The sequence below is a fragment of the Neomonachus schauinslandi genome, chromosome 10 (genome assembly GCF_002201575.2).
Source record: "Neomonachus schauinslandi chromosome 10, ASM220157v2, whole genome shotgun sequence".
Taxonomy (NCBI): domain Eukaryota; kingdom Metazoa; phylum Chordata; class Mammalia; order Carnivora; family Phocidae; genus Neomonachus; species Neomonachus schauinslandi.
In genome coordinates, this window is record NC_058412.1 from 56,622,967 (window position 1) to 56,643,413 (window position 20,447).

Below are 20,447 nucleotides of genomic sequence, written 5' to 3' on the forward strand. Positions count from 1 at the left end.
AGGGAGGAACAAGTTTCTATATAAAAGAATGACTCGCAAAAATAGTAGTGACACATGACTCAATGTAGGGACATTTCTCCTATACTTCCCGGTCTGGATTTGGCCATCAAGTGAGAGGAGACTCTAGGGGATGAGTTGAGCTGGCTTTAAGGTGTCGAGGACACAAAGCTGACTGCTAAACCAGTCTCCACTGCGTGTGACTGGCTTTTAGGGTCTCTGCCGCTTTGGTGTCTTCTCCCCAACTCTGCAGGGCCCACCGGGTTGACTTCGAGCAAGACAAATGGGCAGCTGCTGTGTGCAGCCAACGGGCTCTCCCTTAGCTGAGACCCAGAGAGACGCTTGAGGCTCTTCCCTCACCAGCCACTGCTCCTGCTTTTGGGTGCAACCTGAGCCCTGGTTTGGGGCGAGCACTTCTTGTCCTTAAGGCGAGTACTGACTTTAACCCGTGATAATCCAATACTGATGTGCCTGTTGTGATTAAAACATCAAAGGCCAATAGGACAAGCAAGAGGGAAATCTGGCTCATCTAAACGTGGTTCTAAGATGAAATATCCATCCTATGTGTCATTAAAGCAGGGTCACTTTCATGAGGAAGACCCACTTGACCATGTCTAAATAATGCAATCACTTATTTTACGGGATCCTTTCTCCCATGATTACTTCTTGAATCCCCTGGGACTCCAGGGGCCATCACAGGTTTTGCTGACTCTACGTTCCTGCTACCATTGATTCTTTCCTCACGTGACAAGTGTTTTACATTTATTATTTAATACATCAACCCCACAGGAAGGCAGTATCATTCCCATTTTCAAATTAAGGCTCAGAGAAGTTGATTAACTTTCTCTCAGTAACGCAGCTAATAGATGGGCTCTGAACTTTCGTTGGTAAAGGCTGCCATCATAGTCTAGTCGTACGGCAGAAGCAGCCCTTTCAGCCTCAATTACCGAAACGTGTAAAGTTCTGCTGAGGAATACTTTTATCCTTCCATTCGGAAGGGTCACGGGACACTGGGGATTTGGGACTATTCTGAAAGAGAGCCTTCTCTGAAACCACGATGACAACAAAAAGGTCGGACACGCACGGTCACTCCAGGCCATACTTCTAGTATGTTCACCAGCGGTTCCCACGGCCTGTGTGATAAGCTGGCAGCACAGGGATGTCCGTGCGGGAGGGGCAGGGGGTTCCCACAGCGCAGGAGGCCGACAGGGACTACTGTCGGGCCGGCTGCCTGTTTCTAATGAACTATGTCTTGTGACTCTGCTGACGCAATAGCCGATAGCAATATTTAAAAATTACCTCGTAGAAATTTCTTGCTCACCTTAGTATCATGCATATATTTACTGGCAAAGAAAAAAATTCCCTAGAAATGCTTATTTAACCTTACCAGTTCTGATGAAGATACATTATAGTGAATCATGGGAAAGTCTTTTATGATCTCATGTTCTACATAAAAATAGCTCCGCCTCAGTACTGATCCAGTTCCTATGGGCCAGATCCCAATTCTTTCTGCTTTCAAAAAAGTGGAAGCCCGACCTACCAAATGATTTCCTCTGGACTGAAATACATTAAAATGGAATAAACCTTCCCATCCAAACTCATCATATTTTTCCCTCAGATACCAAAGTACAAAAACACCAGGCTAAATTTCTTTTAAATTATTTTATTTTTGTGTAAGCTAAAAGGAAATTTACACACTGAAATCTCAAAAGACCTTGGGCATGCACATTAACCTTGTCAGAGGTTCTTCTACATGTCTTTCTTTTTTCCATAGGAATTTCCCCAAACATTTAAAACCCATAGTTTTTACTGTATATACAGCCTAAACCATAGCAATCTATGATTATGTCATTTTACACTGTGCAAAATCCTCAAAAAATAGTGGTACGATAAAACAAAAAATCATTAACAAGTAAATTTCATTGTAAGACATTCATGTAATTTGGTCCTTCTCCAAACCAAACTGATTTAAAACAGACACAATCTCTTTAAACCCCTCCAATCAAGTTCTGACAATGATCCACACCCTGTAACAAAAGAGCAATCGATAAAGTACCTTGCAAAAGGTCAAACAGCAATATGCCAGATTGAAAAGATTAAAAAAGAGCGCAAAAATGTTAAAAGCCAGATCTTAAACCCACTACACATAAAATTGAAAAAAAAAAAAAATTAAATGGGGACTTTGGAGCTTATTTATGATAGCAAAAATTAATTCAACATATGATATGGAAAATTAATAGGACATTCAATGCAATCTGAAAAAGACTGAAGGGGATTTCACAGACAGTGGAGATTTGAGTTTTTAATTTTCTTTTTTTTATTTCAAAAGTTTTGTAAGAAGGACACCACCAGTGTATTTCACAAAGACATAAATGTATACACCCCAGCAACACAAAAAGAATAAATCTTCAAAAATGTTCATCCCCGGTTATTTACATTTTTTTCTAATATAAATTTAGGACTTCAGTATGTAAATAAATATACATTACTATGTATACCTTTCTAGTGCGGCTTACCAACAAATCAGCTGAACTTTTTTTTAATTAGAGCAGGTATGCTTTTGATGGAAGGGAGGGAAGGGCTGGAGGTAAAGGGAAAGCAACTGAAATTGTCCAATTCACATCAGTTATCAGTCTGCTTTCTCTTGGGACCTTGTGGAAGGTGTTAACGTGGCCGGGAACATCAACACCTTGGCATGCATGAACGTTAAGTCCGGAAGGCTAGCGATCACCTTGATGGCTTCTTCACTCAGGTGCTCTTCTCTTTTCGGTTTCCTATTGACAAATGAAAAAAGAGAACCGTGTTAATATGACTTTGTTGTAGGTCAAATGGGAGAAAATCCACTCTCAAGGTAGAGAGTTAGAGATCTGTGGGGACTTCTCTGCCAGGTCCTGAACCTCATAATCCCTGTGTGTGTGCTTCCGTGCCAGATGCCGAATCTCTCACAGAGATGCATGCCCGAGTCGTGTGTGCACATTACGGCCAGGCTCGGACCTACAGACATTCCTGTGTACCCATGTACGGCTCACAGACCTGCCGAAGGCTCGCAGCATCTACCTGGGCACACTTTTAAAATGTTACTAAGCAGAAATAGAATGCTGGAGCCCTAATAAAAGTTCACCCAACCAGATTTCTCCCTGACCCCCGTGAAACTACCAAAATTACTTCAACATAAAGCAAAGTTTATGTCTGGCACAAGATCTTGTAAGTCATTTTAACCCGGGCTTTCTTCATTCCCCATGGGGAATTCCAGGAGAGACAGCCCTCGGCTCAAAAACCCCCAGTCTCGGCCCCGCTGGGACACAGGCGGCAGGTCCAAGAGGGGCAGCACGGGAGCTGGTTCTGGATGCTGAGAATGGACACAGGCTGGAGTGCTCGGGGAGAGGGGAAATCTCAAAATCCTAGGGGTTCTGCAGACGAAGTCCATTTTACTCACTGCCCCGGTATCAGAGGTGAGCAGGTTAGCGCCTAACACAGACAGGAAGAACTCCTTTTCATCCAGGGCTTCCCAGGAGGTGAGCTGCAGAAATGTCAAGTGAGCCTCAAATGTGGCTCAAATTGAGCACATGACTGTAACCCAACCCTGATTTTTTCCAAGATGTTAAATATATTGAAAGAATAGTTGCGGTCATACAGATATTAATTTTAGACCAAAGTTCATTTAAAATTGCTGATTCTAAAAAGCCCAATTCTCTTTTATGGTAAAATAGTTGGTACTATATTAGGTGTGACACAAGTTATTTCTTCCACCTAATTATTCTCTTTGTCGTTGTGATGGGGAACGGGACGTCAGGAGAAGAAGCGAGAGAGGAAAGACAATATTTCATACCTAGATTTTCTGTTATCACTTTTGAATTCAGGCTGAAATGAAAAGATTTAATAGAATGACGGAAAAATCAAACATCAGAATTGTAAGACCAAAGTTCTTCCACAAGGGATGGGCTTTAGGCACACCGAAGCCATCAGATCAACCAGTACTCAGTTCTAGGGTTCTCAGAAGAATGGAATAGCAATCCAGTATTTTCTGCTTAAAATCTACAATTTTAATTACATTTAAATGGTGGCAAAATTATTAGGTGGGTGTTTGATGAAGAAAAACCAGACAATGGGGGCACCTGGGTGGCTCAGATGGTTAAGCGTCTGCCTTCATCTCAGGTCATGATCCCAGGGTCCTGGGATCAAGCCCCGCATTGGGCTCCTGGCTCAGCGTGGTGTCTGCTTCTCCCTCTCCCTCTGCCTCTCCCCCTGCTCATGCTCTCTCTCTCAATCTCTGTGTCTCGAATGAATAAATAAAAATACTAAAAAAAAAAAAAAGAAAAAGAAAAACCAGAGAGTAAAGTGAAACACTGTAAGTGTCTGTATGATGGAAAAGGCCAGTCTCTCACCAGTGGTCCATTTTAGCATCACTAATGATGGAGTCAACCAGATTATTATGCAACTTCTGATGCAGTACAACACCTGTGCTGGAATCCAGCCAAAACGTTTCACCCGAATTCATTAAACTTGTGGATATAATTCCTAGCTTACAGGAAATAAGGGGAAAAGAGAAATATATTAACTACTACTTGAAGGAAGCCAACATATAAATCCCGAGGTTGGGATGTTCTGCAGGACATCTGGACTGATCTTTTTAATAAGCTACTGTTAAAACTGAAAACAAACAAAAGGGTTGGGGGTAGATAAGCTGGATTAAAGGAAGTTGAGGAGCCGTAACAGCCAGGTACAACAGTTGTCTGTTTTGCTGAAACCAATATTGAGTTGAGGGGACATCTGAACATAGCTTCGGTATTAGATGGAATAAAAAGGCACTGAAGTTGGGCGCCTGGGTGGCTCAGTTGGTTGGGCGACTGCCTTCGGCTCGGGTCGTGATCCTGGAGTCCCTGGATCGAGTCCCGCATCGGGCTCCCTGCTCGGCGGGGAGTCTGCTTCTCCCTCTGACCCTCCCCCTTCTCATGTGCTCTCTCTCATTCTCTCTCTCTCAAATAAATAAAATCTAAAAAAAAAAAAAAGGCACTGAAGTTGACAGATGGAGATCACAAACTGCAGAGGTAAGTTCAATTTGGCATGGACCATAAAATCTCATTTTTGTTTAAAACAACACACATACATATATTATTTACATAGAAAATGATCTGAAAGGAGTTATACTGATCTGAGTGGTAAGAATGTGAAGCTAAGTTTTAATTTTCTGTATTTTCTAACTTTCTATAATATATCTATCTTATTGCTTCTGTAATGATACAAGGTTATTAAAAACAGTAACAGAGAGACTCTGGACTCCGGGAAACAAAAGGTTGTGGATGGGGAGGTGGGTGGGGGGGATGGGGTAACTGGGTGATGGGCATTAAGGAGGGCACATGATGTGATGAGCACTGGGTGTTATACACAACTAATGAATCACTGAACATTATATCAAAAACTAATGATGTACTATATGTTGGCTAATTGAATTAAAGAAAAAAAAAACAGTAACAAATAGGGGCGCCTGGGTGGCTTAGTCGGTTAAGTGTCTGCCTTTGGCTCAGGTCATGATTCCGGGGTCCTGGGATTGAGCCCTGTGTCGGGCTCCCTGCTCAGCGGAGAGTCTCCTTGTCCCTCCCTGCCGACTCGTGCTTTCTCAAATAAATAAAATCGTAAAACAAAACAAAACACAATAACAAAATTGCACCTTAATGAACTTTCTCATTTGTGAAACGCAGTTGGGGTGTGGGAAAGGAGAGCAAGGTAGAAGCTTTTACCCAAGAAATGGTTGGTAAAGATTACTCTATAGACTTTCTACTAATGCCCTTACTTCAGAGGCACTACTTAGAGGCAACAGGAAATTGAAAAAGTTTAGAGTTGACAGTCTGTGTATTTATCTGTAGTCACTGTGCATTGATGTGATCTAGTTTTCTTGGAATATAAGAAGAAAATGCTTGAGGAGAACCTGAAAATAAAAAGTTGTATCATGAACTTTTCTCAAATACGAAAGCAGGGACCTAATTTTGATTTACATTCTTGTTAGCTAAGATGTATCCTTTTTGTCAGTGCAATACAACTGAGAGTCCAGAAACAAACCCATATATTAATGGAAAACTGATTTTCCATAAGGGTGCCAAGACCACCGATGAGGAAAAAGAGTCTTTTCATCAAACAGTGTGGGATATCTGCATGTAAAAGAATGAAGCTGGACCCCTCACAACACATTCAAATATTAAATCAAAATGGATCAAAGACCTAAATGTAAGAGTTGAAGCTATAAAACTCTCAGAAAAAAACATAGGTGTAAATCTTCCTGCCCTTGAAATAGGCAATGGTTTCTGGGATGGCTATAACCAAAAAGTCAGACAAAAAGAAGCCTCAGTGAGAATGTGGAGAAACTAGAATCCTTAACATATTATTGGAAGAATGTAAAATGGTGGCATTACTTTGAAAAACAGTTCAGCAGTTGCTCAAAAAGTTAAACATACTGTTACCATATGACCTGGTGGTTTCACTCTGAGTATGGAAAACATCTGTCCACACAAGAACCTGTACATGAATGTTCATAGCAGCATTAGTCAGAAGAGTCAAAAAGCGAAAACCACCCAAGTACCCATCAACTGATTAATGGAGAAGTAAAATGTGGTATAATTACACAAAGGAATATTATATTATGCAGCCATAAAAAGGTATTAGAAATACTGATACACACAATATCGTGGCCGAACTTGAAAACACGCTAAGAGAAAGAAGCCAGGAACAAAAGGTCACATACTGTATGATTCCACTTATATGAAATAACCAGAACAGGCAAATTCCTAGAGACAGAAAGCAGATTAGTGTATGTCAGGGGCTGGGAAAAGTGGCAGATAGGGAGTAACTGCTACTAAGTATGGAGTTTCTCTCTGGGGTGATAAAAATGTTCTGGAATTAGATAGTGGTAATGGTTGTACAATGCTGTGAACATACTAAAAACCACTCAATTGTATACTTGAGAAGGGTGGATTGTATGGTATGTGGATTATATCCCAACTGAAAGGTCAAAGGAAAAAAAGAGAAAAAAAAGACGTATGTATCCCTTTTGGCAAATAGTCGTTTGGCTTGTATAAACTTGAGTTAGAGGTGTGCCGTTACTAACTAGGTGGTCACCCACTGATTAAGGTGAGGAAGTAGTTTTTCTCTGTATTAGAAAAGGTAAAGCAAGAAAGAACTATTTCAAAACTAAGATCTTGAATTTCTTTAAAAAGTGAGAAGTTACTTTAACAAACTGGGTACGGAAAGAGATAAGCACATGCATTTCTTCCTACATATGCAGCAAAGGCATTCAGAAAAGAGTATGTGTTTGTTACACGTCAACTTCCTCTCCCTACTCCTCCGTTTCTTAACCTTGTGGTACCCTACAGTCACTCTACCTTTTGTGTACAGTTGTCAACAGTCAAGATTTTGTTGAGCTTTACTTTCTGTAGTTTTAATTCAAAAACAGAAAGAAAAATAGAACAAAATGTAAAAACAACAAAGACTCTGAAATTTTCTGAAATGATGCATGCCATCCACCTTTCATCCACCCTGTACAACCGAGAATCATTCATGGGGACACCTTATGGTATTACCTTCTAATTGTAAGACGTGAATATTTGCATTTCTTACCATTTTCAAATAATTCCTCAAAACAAAAGACAGAGTTGCCAACTTGGTGGTTTTACTCCCCCCCCCCCCCCCCCCGCCCCAATGTGTTGTGTTTTAAACACGAAGCTGGACAGATACTAGAGAGCAATTCAATGCAGTTACGACACTCACCTTAGGATACACACAATGGTTCTAGTTCATTCCGTAATAGTACAGAATAAGGGAAACAATGAAAATAATTTCTTAAAGTGATAGGAGTTGTTCAAGTTCCCTGGTGTACACGGGATGTTTCAAGGATGAGTTACAAAGTTAGGAGAGCAAGCAAGCTAACAATGTGGTGTAGAGCTCCTCCTAATGGCACAAAGACTGAATTCTCATCATGGGACTTGCAAAGTTCTACCACAGTTCCTTCAGTGAGACTGCAGAAGTAAAAAAGTAACGAAATGGTAGGACTGTCCTTAGAAAAGGTTGCCCTAAAAACGGCAGGGGAAAGCCCAAACAATAAAAGCATCAGTATTTTTTTTTTTAAAGTCAAATGTGCAGCAGCTTTTGGCTAACATATATAGAAAAAATGGACGAGAAACTTGTATGAGAAGAATTTCAATTTGAAAATATGATTTGGGGAGAGGAAAAATTAGAAAGTGAGCAAAAAGAATCCACAGAGGATTCATTTACAAATAGGTTCACTAAAGAGGAGGCTTTACCAGTGGCAGCAGGTGTTACCACAAAGACACGGGAACAATGAGAACAGGAGAATCTGTGGTGCGCGCATGTTGTAAATTATTCTAAGGAAAAGCTAAGGATAGCCACAATTATAAGATAATAATGCCTTTTCATAATTATAAATATTAATAATAATACATATCTGTTGAATGAATGGATATTTACACAATACAGTTTGAAAGGCAATGGGATAATTCAAATCAAAGTTTTAAGACTGGTAAGCATTTATTCTTCATAAGAAAAAAAGACTTTTTATAAATGGCTTTTTTTCTACAGAAGAATTGACTGAAAAGATAAACCTGAATCTGACATGGAAACAATGTATTTATTTAGGAGTAAGGGCTATAATACTTCTGCCAAAGTGGGCCACTAGCAGGTAAGTATTTCCACTTGAAAATGCTGATGACAATGGGTTTGGAACAGTGAAGCTGGCGCTCCTATCAACCAGTATTTGCTCCCGCGGCAGTGATTTCCTGGTTCACAATGACTACCTCTTATTAGGAACTGGCCTATTCTTACGGCTAACATGTCAAAGCAATGGCTTACTGTTCTGGTGCCTAGTTATGTAAAACTAAAGGTTTACCGAATCCTGAGCACAGGGCCCAAGTGACATTCCTTCTGTCTGGCTCCAACACTGCTTTTCTAAAGGCCATGTCCCTGAAGGGCCTCCCAGAAAGCTTGGCAAAGCAAGGCTTCACATCCCAACTCAGAGATGTTGTACATCAGCAAAAATGCAGAAAATAAAAGAGTAGCCATCGCCTATTCCAGCTTAGGTCAGGAGTAGAAAGATTAGCCTAAGTGACTCTGGGAGTGTGAAAGTGGGTTCCCACAGATGATCATCTCAGGGGTTATGAAGGGAAGAAGGGATTGTTTCTACAGTGGCTTATGATCTCAATACTTGATCAGAATTCTCCACAAAGTTTGGCGGGGCGGGGGGGAAGAGGGGGTAAGAAGAGAAAACCACATCTGTCAGCCCTTTCCAGCCTCTTATGAAATAAATAGCTCCGCTCTAATAAAGTTCATAATTAAACATAATTTGATAACTGTTTTCTGGAATTTGGCATCATCTATTGATTTTTATAAATACAAAGTGAATTTTAATACAATTTATTGAAATACTGTCAACTTATTTGCTTTCCCATTTGGACTGTTTTAACACAGAATTCAAAACAGGGTGTAATGAACACTATCTGCTTACCTGGTAGATGTGCTTGTCTTCTCTACTGTGGACATGAGTCTTGCAAATGCATCAGTCACTTTGAGGCTTGAGGTGGAGATTTCCAGCTTAGAAGTTGTTAACTCATACAACTCTGGATCCACACCTTATAGTATAAAATGACAGTCAGTGAGGGCAAGCTGCAGTGCGTTAGTCAGTCAGCCACGATCCAAGATGCAAAAGGCACTCGTTCTGTAAACATCTGAGTCTTTTACGAGCACAACACGTCTGTAGACTACTGTAATATTGCATTTATTTTTTAAATTAGATTCCACCTTTCAGAATTTTTATAAAGAAGGAAAATACTTTTAAAATCTCACTCTGGTATAAATACAGCCTTAATTCATCTAACATTTATGTAGTAGATATCATGCAAATATTTCTAAAATTTCTATCTGCTGTAGAAAATTCTCTCAATTTTGGATTAGTGACATGAAAGTTATCAGTGTTTTATAGAGAGCGCACATAATTTGTTATATGATACCTCAATGTTTAAATGGACTGATTAACCTCATTTTTGATATTTTCTCTCCCTCTACACCTCTCTAACCGTTCTATCTCCATTACACTCTCTTCCACACCCAAAGATTTAGAAGCTAAAGTCTCAAATATGGTAAATGACTTGGTTAAATATATTCTGGCCACCTGAGGACATGAAATATTCCTCAAAGCATCACATTATTACTAAAGATAAATTATATACCACATTGTTCTTTCTTCAAAGTAGGGAGGGTAAAATATTCCCAGAAAAACTAATAAAAGCACTACTTTTAGACAAAATGAAAATTGTCTCAGGGGTTAATTATATTTCTATGGTCTCATATCCAAGCTGGTTTTAAGGAATTCAAAATGAAGCTGAGTTAGATTTATTTGACTTCACTAAAACATACATATATATTTTTATATTTCCCTTGAATATAGATTTATATTAAATAACAATGACTATAAAAACACTTAAAAGAACAATTAAGTATTTTCGACTCAAGCTCAATTTTGGGTAATAGAGACTCAGATAAAAAAAAAATTAATCCTCTGCTCTCTATGGTACCAGCAAATTACTTGAGGTAAAAAGTTTAGTAGTTTCAGAGTATAGCAGAAAAGCAGACTGTAAGGAAGAATGTCTTATAGTTTCATCAATTTTTATTTATTATTTCTAAAAAAGCTCTGAAGATCAGCAGAGAAAATTATACATACATGTAAATACTAATGTTATTAACAAGTTTCCTCCTTTTAAGATATTTTAAGGTTAAGAAAAAAATCAGGAACTGCCTTCTATTAACCAACTTTGCAGATGACTGGCAGATGTAAATACAGACTCAGATGTTTACAGAAACCAAACAAGCAAAAGCAGCTTCCACAGTTATCATGTCCAACAAGGAAGGAAGGCTATAGAAAATGTTCGTTGACTCTCCCAAGTTCTTAATATTTCATTAAGGTACAGTTTCGAAAAATACTTAATGAGACCCTTTCTTTGTATCTCTCTAAGGATATACATTTCAATTAAAATCTAAAAAATTGTAGATACCTGTAGGGGACCAAATGAACCCAAAGTACCTCCTTCCTCCACTGTGAAAGGTTAGATTCCAAGTAACCACAAAATTTAAGCTGATGTCTAACATACAGCGCAGAATAAATAACTGCATTCTGACTGGCAACAAAAAGTGGTAGTAAAAATTTGGTCAGGTTTGTAAAATACTGGCCACTTGGCTGTCAAAGAATAAAGTGGAAGATCAAAAAAAAACCCAAAAAAACAAAAAACCCAACCCCCCTTGCCCAAAACAAAACCACCACCATCACAAAAAAACCAAACCAAAACAAAAGAAAACAAAGAACCCCAGGAAAGTACCATGACTATATTTTATATTTTTCAAAAACAAGATAACTACTTACTCTACACTAATAATTGGAGAGTAATTCTTTTTTAATGGAAGAGTCTGCTTGTGTTTTTTTTTGGTTTTTTGTTTGTTTGTTTTTTACAGAACCTCAATGAGGCACAGTTTAGTTACATAACTAAAGCTAGCCAACCAAGTTCTATGCCAACCTCCTAAGTCTCACACACAAATAATTAAATAACCGCAAGCTAAGACAAAATGACTTTCCCAGAAACAAGTCAGAAAAAGTGCAACCAAGTGGTGAAATGGAACACTGAGAAAGGTGTTGATACCTGTAGGTTGATGGTAAGTTTTAACAAAACCCAATAGCAATAAAAAGAAGCCACAGCAAATTTATAGTAATCAAGTTTATAGAGCAGCTAGAGCATATTAATGAAAATACGGAACAAAAATATTTAAAAGGTTCCAAAGTAAGGAGGACTGCATTTGAGCATGCTAATTTCACTTCCACTACAGCTCTAAGCTTCTGAAACCACTTGCTCTTCTTGAAGCTGTGTATACTGAGCCTGGTTATCACGTAATTTCTGTACTTCATTTGTGTTCTTAACTGAGTTTGAGATGTAACCAAAAATTAAACTTGAACCAGGTTTTAGGTGTCTAAAAATAGTGACCTCATGTAAATTATAGTACAGTTCATGACAAAACAAATCTGAGAGCAAATTTAAAATGGGAGTTTGGTAGTTCATTCTTGGGAATACAGTAATAAGGAAACTGATACACAAGTTTTTGTTGTCTTTTTTCCCCCAATTAAGTATTAAAAACAGCTAATTAGGCTTACCCCGGGCATTCCATAGCTCAAACATATTTAGAAGTAATTTGGGTAAATAGTAAAATATCATTTTGAAGTCAAAACCAGACAGAGATTGGTTTTTCATATGCTTGCAAAATCTTGGAAATAATGAAAATGATAACCAGGGGCTTAGATTTGAGAAATCCAGTCATTCTACCAAATGGCCTTGGAACTTCCTTACAGCAGGATCAGATTTCCATAACCAGATTTTGGAGAAGGATGTTCTGGGTTCCAGGCTCACCCTTATCTGACTGTTATGGTCTCCCCCATTTCCCACCATGGATCCTGAACTGCTGGAAGTGGATGGCAGGGTATCAAGCGGAACAGAATAAAACCAGCAAATTCTCAGGAACCAGGCTGGCTGTTAACTGGCTGCTAGTGGGGATAGACAGGGATCCTCGCTATGCAGTCTGGGCATCGGCATCTATATGGTACCCCGACAGCTGTCCGGTGATCAATGGACATGATGACCAGATCACAAGAAGGGATGACAGGGACTCATTAAAATCATATCAAATAAAATGTAAACATATAAATGCCATTATATTTTAATCTTTTATTCAGTTAAAAAATGACAAAGTACATTAGTCCTTTGGTCAATAAACTGAACTTCGCAGGGCTGAACATGAATTTAACAGGCACTCCAGTAAGTTTTAATTTCTAGCTTTTAATCTCATAGCAATTATTTTCTACTATTCTGTAACATTTCTTTTTTCTCCATGGAAATCTAACAGAATACTTTCTATCTGAGAGCTACATAAAAACTACATAGTAAGTTCTATGTGGGATCTATATAGAACTAAGTGCTAGACTCTAACGTTTTGGAACCCAATTATACACTTAGCATTAATAAACAACTAACCGAATGCTAGAATTTGTAGAGGTTCTATTACCACAGGCACTACAATGCAAAGTCATCTTTGTATACTAAAATATTCTTGTATTTCTAAACCTGTATTTTTTCAAATGGCTTTATAGGATATGCTTTCAAAAATAAGCATATAAAATATCACATTTTGCATTTACAGCAGCCCCCCCCCCCCCCAAACCTTGCCTTTAATTGTCTAAGGACATTAGGGCTACTTTATTCCTAGAAACTACTTTCAGCTCTGACTGGTACACTGAGAAAGCTTTCCTTAAAACACATTTCACAGAAGTCATTTGTTATAGTCAGATACTAGAAAATAACAATAGATAGATAAAAGTATCAAAAAGATATTATAGAGAATACAACTACTTGTTTCCTTGTTTATAGGAAAGTCAAGTGATGTGGTCATGCTTTTAGTAATTAAACTAGAATTGTGGTTTTAACACTCTGCTGACCTGGGATTGTGGTGCTGCTGCTAGAGCTACTGTCATCCACGGGCCCAAAGAAATCAAGGTTCAGAAGAGTGGAACCTCCACTAGCTTGAAATTCAGTGACCGTGTTGGTAGGCAGCCACACAGAAGGTAAGCCAAGGGAGGAGGGGTTATGTGTAAAAAGGGGTAAGACACACACTTGAACATGCAGGTTATAATTAGTAGTCATTACATATTTTAAAATCAACATTAAAACAATGTGTACAGTATTAGTTTTTCATTACTAAGGACATTTCTAAAGTAACAATTTAATAATTCAATGTACATTTTCTCATGTACAAAGTAAATAAAATTTAACACTTAGTAAGGTTTTAGTTAAGAGTTCAGCTCTTTCAATCAAAACTCAAAGCCATACCAGAAAGACCAAGGGGAAAGTGTACCCGTTAAAGGGAAACAATACTTTAATCTCAACCCAACAGTAAATCACTGTACATGCCCAAATCAATCTTCTGTGTTAGTAATGTTGGTTTTGAATTAATGATTTTTAAAAAGTGACAAAGTTGTCAGTTTCAGGACACACACCAATACATTAACTTGGTTTAAATTAAAATAACATTAATAAGGACTGTCATAACTGCCCTACCCTGATGTGCAACCTCAAGCTGTACTGTTCCCCTTTAACTCTGAAACAGTAATCAGAAATAGCATACAGTTTTAAAGAAGTTGTTTGTTAATAAAAAGCATGATGATTTGACTGAATATTCGAGACACCAGACAACAGCAAAAGGTGCATCCAGGCTTTCCTTCAGCACTGCTATTCAATTGGATGCTTTCCAGATGTCCTAGGACCCCCAGTCTAAGGCAAAGCTGATAGAATGACAGGTGTTTTAGACAATGGCTCAAATAACTTATGAAGTATAAAGAATAAGAATAATTCTATCTTAGGGTCCAATTAAAATTTGTGGTGTCAACACACGGGAAAACTAGCATTTTGTGTCATTTATTTTAAAGACCCACATTACTAGGATAAGTTATTCCTTTTCAGGATTTTCTCTTAAAGCCTTCAGAGAAACCAATTATTTCTGGAACTACCTACTAGTATTTTGAGACAAGTTTTAGAAAAGGATCATGAAAATCATTCATTTTCCATTTGCATAATAAGTGCTCTATAAAATATTATTAAATCTGAAAACTACTTTAAGTCAATAAATATGGATCTATTTGCACACTGTTTTTGGTTATATAATTGTGCTTTGTGCTTTTTTTTAAGCAGCCTCTAGCCACAAGACTTTGCATCCAAGAAAATTCCATAAATTAAATCTACAGAAACAAATTTCAAGTAAACTGGTCCTACCTAAAATATAATTTCAACTACTTAGATACTTGTAAAACATAAAGGAGCTTGTTTTTGACTTAAGATAAAGAAATTAAAATTTTACCTAGCTACTGCTACCTACTTATGGACATTAATACTGTTAATAATAGTAATAGCTGTTGTTTTTGAGCAATTACTGTTCAGAAAGAAAGCCTGAATTTCCAAAGATAAGAAGAAGAAGTTATGTTCAAACAAAAAAGGAAATCAGCAGAGAGAAGTTTGTCTGAACTTTGTAGCTTTCTTAACTCTAGCTCTGGTGCTAGAGGCTCTACGGAGAGACGTACCATCTAAAGGGTTAGTAAGGCCACTGCTACTCCAGTCAAACTGGACGGGTGGTAGAGACTCCTAGAGTTGAAAACCAAAAAATCAAAATTAATCAGTACAGGCTGTAGCAACATAAAGAATCCTTAAAAAAACAAAAACAAAAACAAAAACTATTATAGCAAGATCATTAGGCAATAAAGTACCTAAAAGACAAAATTGGGAAAATTTACAATTTCAGAAGGTTACCTAAAAATATGAACACAAACCGAAACTGAAAAATTGACAAACAATACAGTTTATTGATATTAAAAAACTGTCTTTGAGAAATGGAATTCACTTTACATTTTCAAACAGATTTTTATGGACTGATTCTATGTCAAGATTTCAATCTAGTCTCAAGTTATGACTTAAACTATTGGCTAGATTATAATTCAAATATTAAAAAAATCACTGACTTTAATCACTAAAGAGTGATCTACTTTATATTAAATGACTAGCCACTTAAAATATCTCAGTGGACGGTCTAATGCAATAGAGAAGGTACCATATTGAAAATGAGATTTGAGTTATTCAAGACCAAATAACTACTAAATAACTAGTTGTATGACCAGGTGTAGCTTAATTTAGTTGGTCTCTTTGTATATAAAATGAGAAGGTTTAAAGTCCAAGGTCTCTGGTTCTTTACAATTTCCCAAAGTAAAAGTATGGGCCAGTAAATAGGAACTAAATTTAAAATTAAAAAAAAAAAATTTAAATCTTCTCTAGTTTAGAAATGACTTATAATCAGTATCAGAATTTAATTTTTAAAATAATGTACTTAAAAGTATACTCAGAGCTCATCTGAATATTCTAGGTTTTAAATTTTGTTGACTGCCTAACACATAAAGATAAATTGAGTAAATGATACATGTAAGACGTAAAATAATACAAAACATTTAAAAAATGATCATTGCTTTAAGAACAAATTTTACAAGAAAAAATTGGGATTCCTGATTTTCTTCTTTTATTTTGGGGTGGTGTTGACAACACTTACTGAAATAGCCTGTGTTCTGACAGACTCTTAATACCAACATGTTGCTGTCCTTTTTTTTTTTTCCGGTATTGCTTACCACTATGCTTTATTGTAAGGTAGGTACTATTAAAACTTTACATTCGTTTTTTGGTGTGTAGATAAAGACTTGTTCCCTGTAGGAAAGGAGCATGAACTGATTATTTTTGAAAGTCTAATTCCGTTATAATACAATTGTCTTGATAACTGGGTATCAATGACAGGCATGTTACTATTATGGATTTAGTCTTTCCTAAATCAGGTCAGGCCTGGAGGTTGAGGAGGGAGGTATAAACAAAGCAAAATCCTCACATTAGTGGTTGCCAGGGCATTATAGGATAGTGGGGGTGGGGACGGCCATTAAGACAGTTCTTTATGGTGATGGAAGAGTCATATATCTAGATTGTGGTGGTGGTTACACAAATCTACCCATATGATAAAATGACATAGAGCTATACACACATATTGTAATAATCAAGTCACATCCCTTGTTTTAATATTATGCTATAATTAAGATGTAATTAGGGGGAGAAACTGCTGAAGGGTACAAAGCATCTCCTCTGTACGATCTTTGCAACTTCCTGTGAATCTATAATTATTTCAAATAAAATTAAAAATAATGCTGGTGAAAATCTAGTTTATAACTTACCTGCAAGACTAATAAGCATTTGGAAAATATCTTCCTTAGCTGATCTCAAAAACAAACAAAAACCTCTAAGCATTCCCACAGATTCAACTCCTATTATTCTCCTTAGAGATCAGTGAAACCTTTAGTCCTATTGAATACTGACAGGATGGACAACACCCAGGTTTATGCAATAACAAAACTTCTGGTTAAATGGAGCAAAGCTCTTTCATTAACATGTTTTATCTAAACGATGTCAAGTAGCTGGTTGCTTAGAAATATTTCAGTGATTTGCTGGAATTTGAGATTCTTATACAGGTGTACGGCATTTTGAAGACATAACCAATATTATAATAATGAGGTGCTAAAACACGAATCAACATTTAATGGAAATAAGACAGAAGTAAAACAGAAGACCATAGCAATTATAAGCTAACAAATGGCACTGGTGAGGAAGGCTACTTAAAGAGAAAGCACTAAATGAAGCATTTTAAAACAACCTCAAGCAATGTGGTATGAATGATTACTACAGCGACTAAAAGCACTAAGGAAGACAAGGTCATAATAAAAAAGAGCAAAAACGCTATATGTTAAGTAACTGGAATTTAAATTAAAACTTGAAATAAAAAAAATGAAAGGAGAAACATTAAGTACACTTAGATTTATCCCTAAGTATTTCATGGTTTTGTCGCTTTAGAAAATAACATGCTTTTAATCACTTGTTTTTAGTATATATAGAAATATAGGTTCATTTTTATATATTGATCTGATATCCTGAAATTTTGCTAAATTTACTTATTGGCATTACCATCTTTTTTTTGGTAAATTCACTGGGATTTTCTATGTAGATGATCATGTCATTTATGAATAAAGACAAAGAATGCCTACTAAAAAAAAAAGAAAAAAGAGCTGCCCCGCCTCTGCCCCCCCAAACCAATGGGGACTAGAGATCATAGACTTGGGTTCTAGTCTTAGATGTACCACTGATTAATGATTTTGGGTACATCATTTAGCCTTTCCAAATATGTTGTCTTAATGTAAAAAGAGAGCACAATGTTACATAATCATTTTTTTCTTTCTTCTAACTTTAAAATTCTGATTCACCAATGAAAGAGCCACATCAAGTAGCAGGAAACTGGATAAGTAGTGACTAGCCAGATAACTGCTAGCCAGAGAGCTGACTCTACTCAGCCGTGGATAAAGTATGGTAAACATACTGATCTTACCAAGAGGGGAATCAGTAATGGCACCATGAATGATGTGACCTTGAAATTCAGTGAATAAAGATTTTTTTAAAGAACAAAACAACAAAAGTATCACTACTGCTTTTTGCCCATAAGCTGTCTTTCCAAGTAAGAGTATCCTGGAAAAAACAGCGGAACAGTTGTTAGTAAGTCATCCAGCTCCTAAACAAGAGATGCAATGGTTATAAGAATAATGAGTACAAACAAATTTGGAAGAAATAATAAAAATCCAATGGGTACCAAAACAGACAGAACAGACAGATCAGAAAGCAGTTAGTCATAATGAGAATTAAACAATGATGCTAAGTTTGAAAGTCACAGTGGTGCCAATATAAAAACATAAAAGCAAGGTTATGGCTATTTCCTCTGGATATTATGACTAGGGGGAAGATGTAATAGTATTACTGCACGGCCAAAATGTAAAGTAAAAATAATATACACACTGACTGCCAAAGAATAGTGGTAAGAAATATTGCTTTAAGAGAATTTTACAATGCATTTTAGAGGTTTTAAGAATATTTTAACCTGATTCAGGGGTACGGAGCCAAGTAAAGATCATATAATTTAGTGAAGAAGGTCAGGCATCTCAGCACAAAATTCTGATATGGATACTGAAATGTTCAGTTTAATTGTGTGTACGTTACAATGAAGTCCGAGAGAGGCTCAAGTTGATTCAGAATCAGTTTGAACAACAACTTCCACTGGGAAATACTATTTTCATTGGTTCCCAAAAAAGCCTAAAAGTGAAAGCTAATGAGGATCACAAACTACCATAAAAAAGTACAGAATAAACTTTTAAAATTACACATAAGTATTGGATTAACAAGAGAGATGTGTGCACTAAACAGAATAAAAGGATGTGATTAAAAAGTTTTTTTAATATAATTATTAGCAAGAGACCAAAGTTTCATCTTCCAGCAAAAGTTAGATATGCTTGCCTATGAATAGGGGGACAGTAGTCCTTTGATTATAAATCTAGAGGCGTGTGTGTACATGTAAAGAGATAGCAGCAGCTAAACACATATTATGGAGCTATGACTAACCTCCATTAAATTAATACACATTAATTTCCATTAAAAGTTCCACTAAATTAACATTTTTTTATTAGATCTAGACTTTTAGTCATTTATAATTAAATTCTGTAAGAAAGGTGATATAAATACGACGTGTGACTAGAATAAAATATATGAGATTGATTAAATCAGCTGGGGCAAAAATGACAGGTGAGAGCTAACAATGATAAAACAAGCAATAGCTTATGGGGCCGTAACACAGAGAAGTGCTTGGATGGGGGAGAAGAGGAGGCGTCGGCATCGGCAAGCAAAACTAGCAACAAGTGGCCTCAAATAAAGAGCAGCTTCATTTTCAGTAAACATACCGGGTAGTTTGAACCAGGTAGTTCAAATTACTTTCCTAACATCCAGTACTGCTGCAAGAAAAATGTTGCTTAAGGCTGAAGTAGGAGTGTGCTATGGGAGAAGTAATTTTGGAATCTGCTTATGTAGGGCAGGCTTGGGAGGGAAGCTGATAGCTGGAGAACATATAAGGGCAATTAAAGGAAGATAACGAAGGACAGTCTACCTATGGAGACAAATTTGCCCAAACCTCCTTGCCTGCTGCCCAACTATCAACAAGGCCAGGCATTTTATGCCTCAGGCCTCCCTGCCCACTATTTCAGTGCTAGTAATAAATTGGCTTCAAAGGGATGTTTAAGCTATGCTCAAGTATAAACCACAGTGGTACACAGCAGTAATATTAGATGTTCCTTGAAACACACGTGAAAGGGTAGGACTTTGCTTTATATCATTATTTTCTAAAGTATATTCTTTAAAATACTAGTTCTATGGGTGTTATGACTCTTTTCCCCTGGTCCCTGTAGAGAAGGGTCCTGTGGCCAAGTAAATTTAAGAAATAATTAAAATTAAATAGGGTTATTCACTGCTGGATTCTCCAGAGTCCTTAATGTGTGCTGAGAATCTCCAAGGGTGGTTACAGGGTATGATGTGACAAATTTTCCAAACTTACTTCCCCCTGGAACCCTTCTTAAGTGGAGTATCTCTGGGGATTAGCGTTCAATGGAACACTTTCTAGGCCCTAGTTTCTTTCAATGGAACACACATTTTGGGAACGGCTGTCCAAATATACTTTTTTGTGTTAGATAAAACTGAAGATGATATTGAAGGTAAGAAGTGACAAACACAGAAAATGTTTTACAAATGGTAATGTTCACTTAAAAATATTAATCTTCTAAAAAGAATGCTTAACTAGCACTGAGTCAGTTCCTAATTTGATGTGGGAAGAGTAAGCAAATTTTTTCCCAGATAAAAAAATGAGGGGCATAGCTCTGATAATAAACATACTAGACTGAAAAAAAAATTTGTGCTTAA

The 20,447-nt window shown here is 37.0% G+C and overlaps 1 protein-coding gene across 4 annotated transcripts in view; it reads right to left on the bottom strand.

Annotated features, from left to right (window-relative positions):
* Nucleotides 1-1,644: 1,644 nt before the first annotated feature.
* AFTPH (aftiphilin) overlaps nt 1,645-20,447 on the bottom strand; it is a 67,554-nt gene continuing 48,751 nt past the window's right edge. For 2 of the 4 annotated variants that reach the window (XM_021699036.2, XM_021699034.2), the window contains 3 exons: nt 15,164-15,224; nt 9,506-9,629; nt 1,645-2,771 (listed from right to left, as the gene is read on the bottom strand). In XM_021699036.2, coding sequence (XP_021554711.1) covers nt 2,627-2,771; nt 9,506-9,629; nt 15,164-15,224 — 330 coding nt within the window. In that variant the 3' untranslated portion in view covers nt 1,645-2,626. Of the gene's footprint in view, nt 2,772-3,826; nt 3,859-9,505; nt 9,630-13,528; nt 13,703-15,163; nt 15,225-20,447 lie in introns of all 4 variants that reach the window. The other 2 variants (XM_021699035.2, XM_044919104.1) reach the window with 2 other exon arrangements.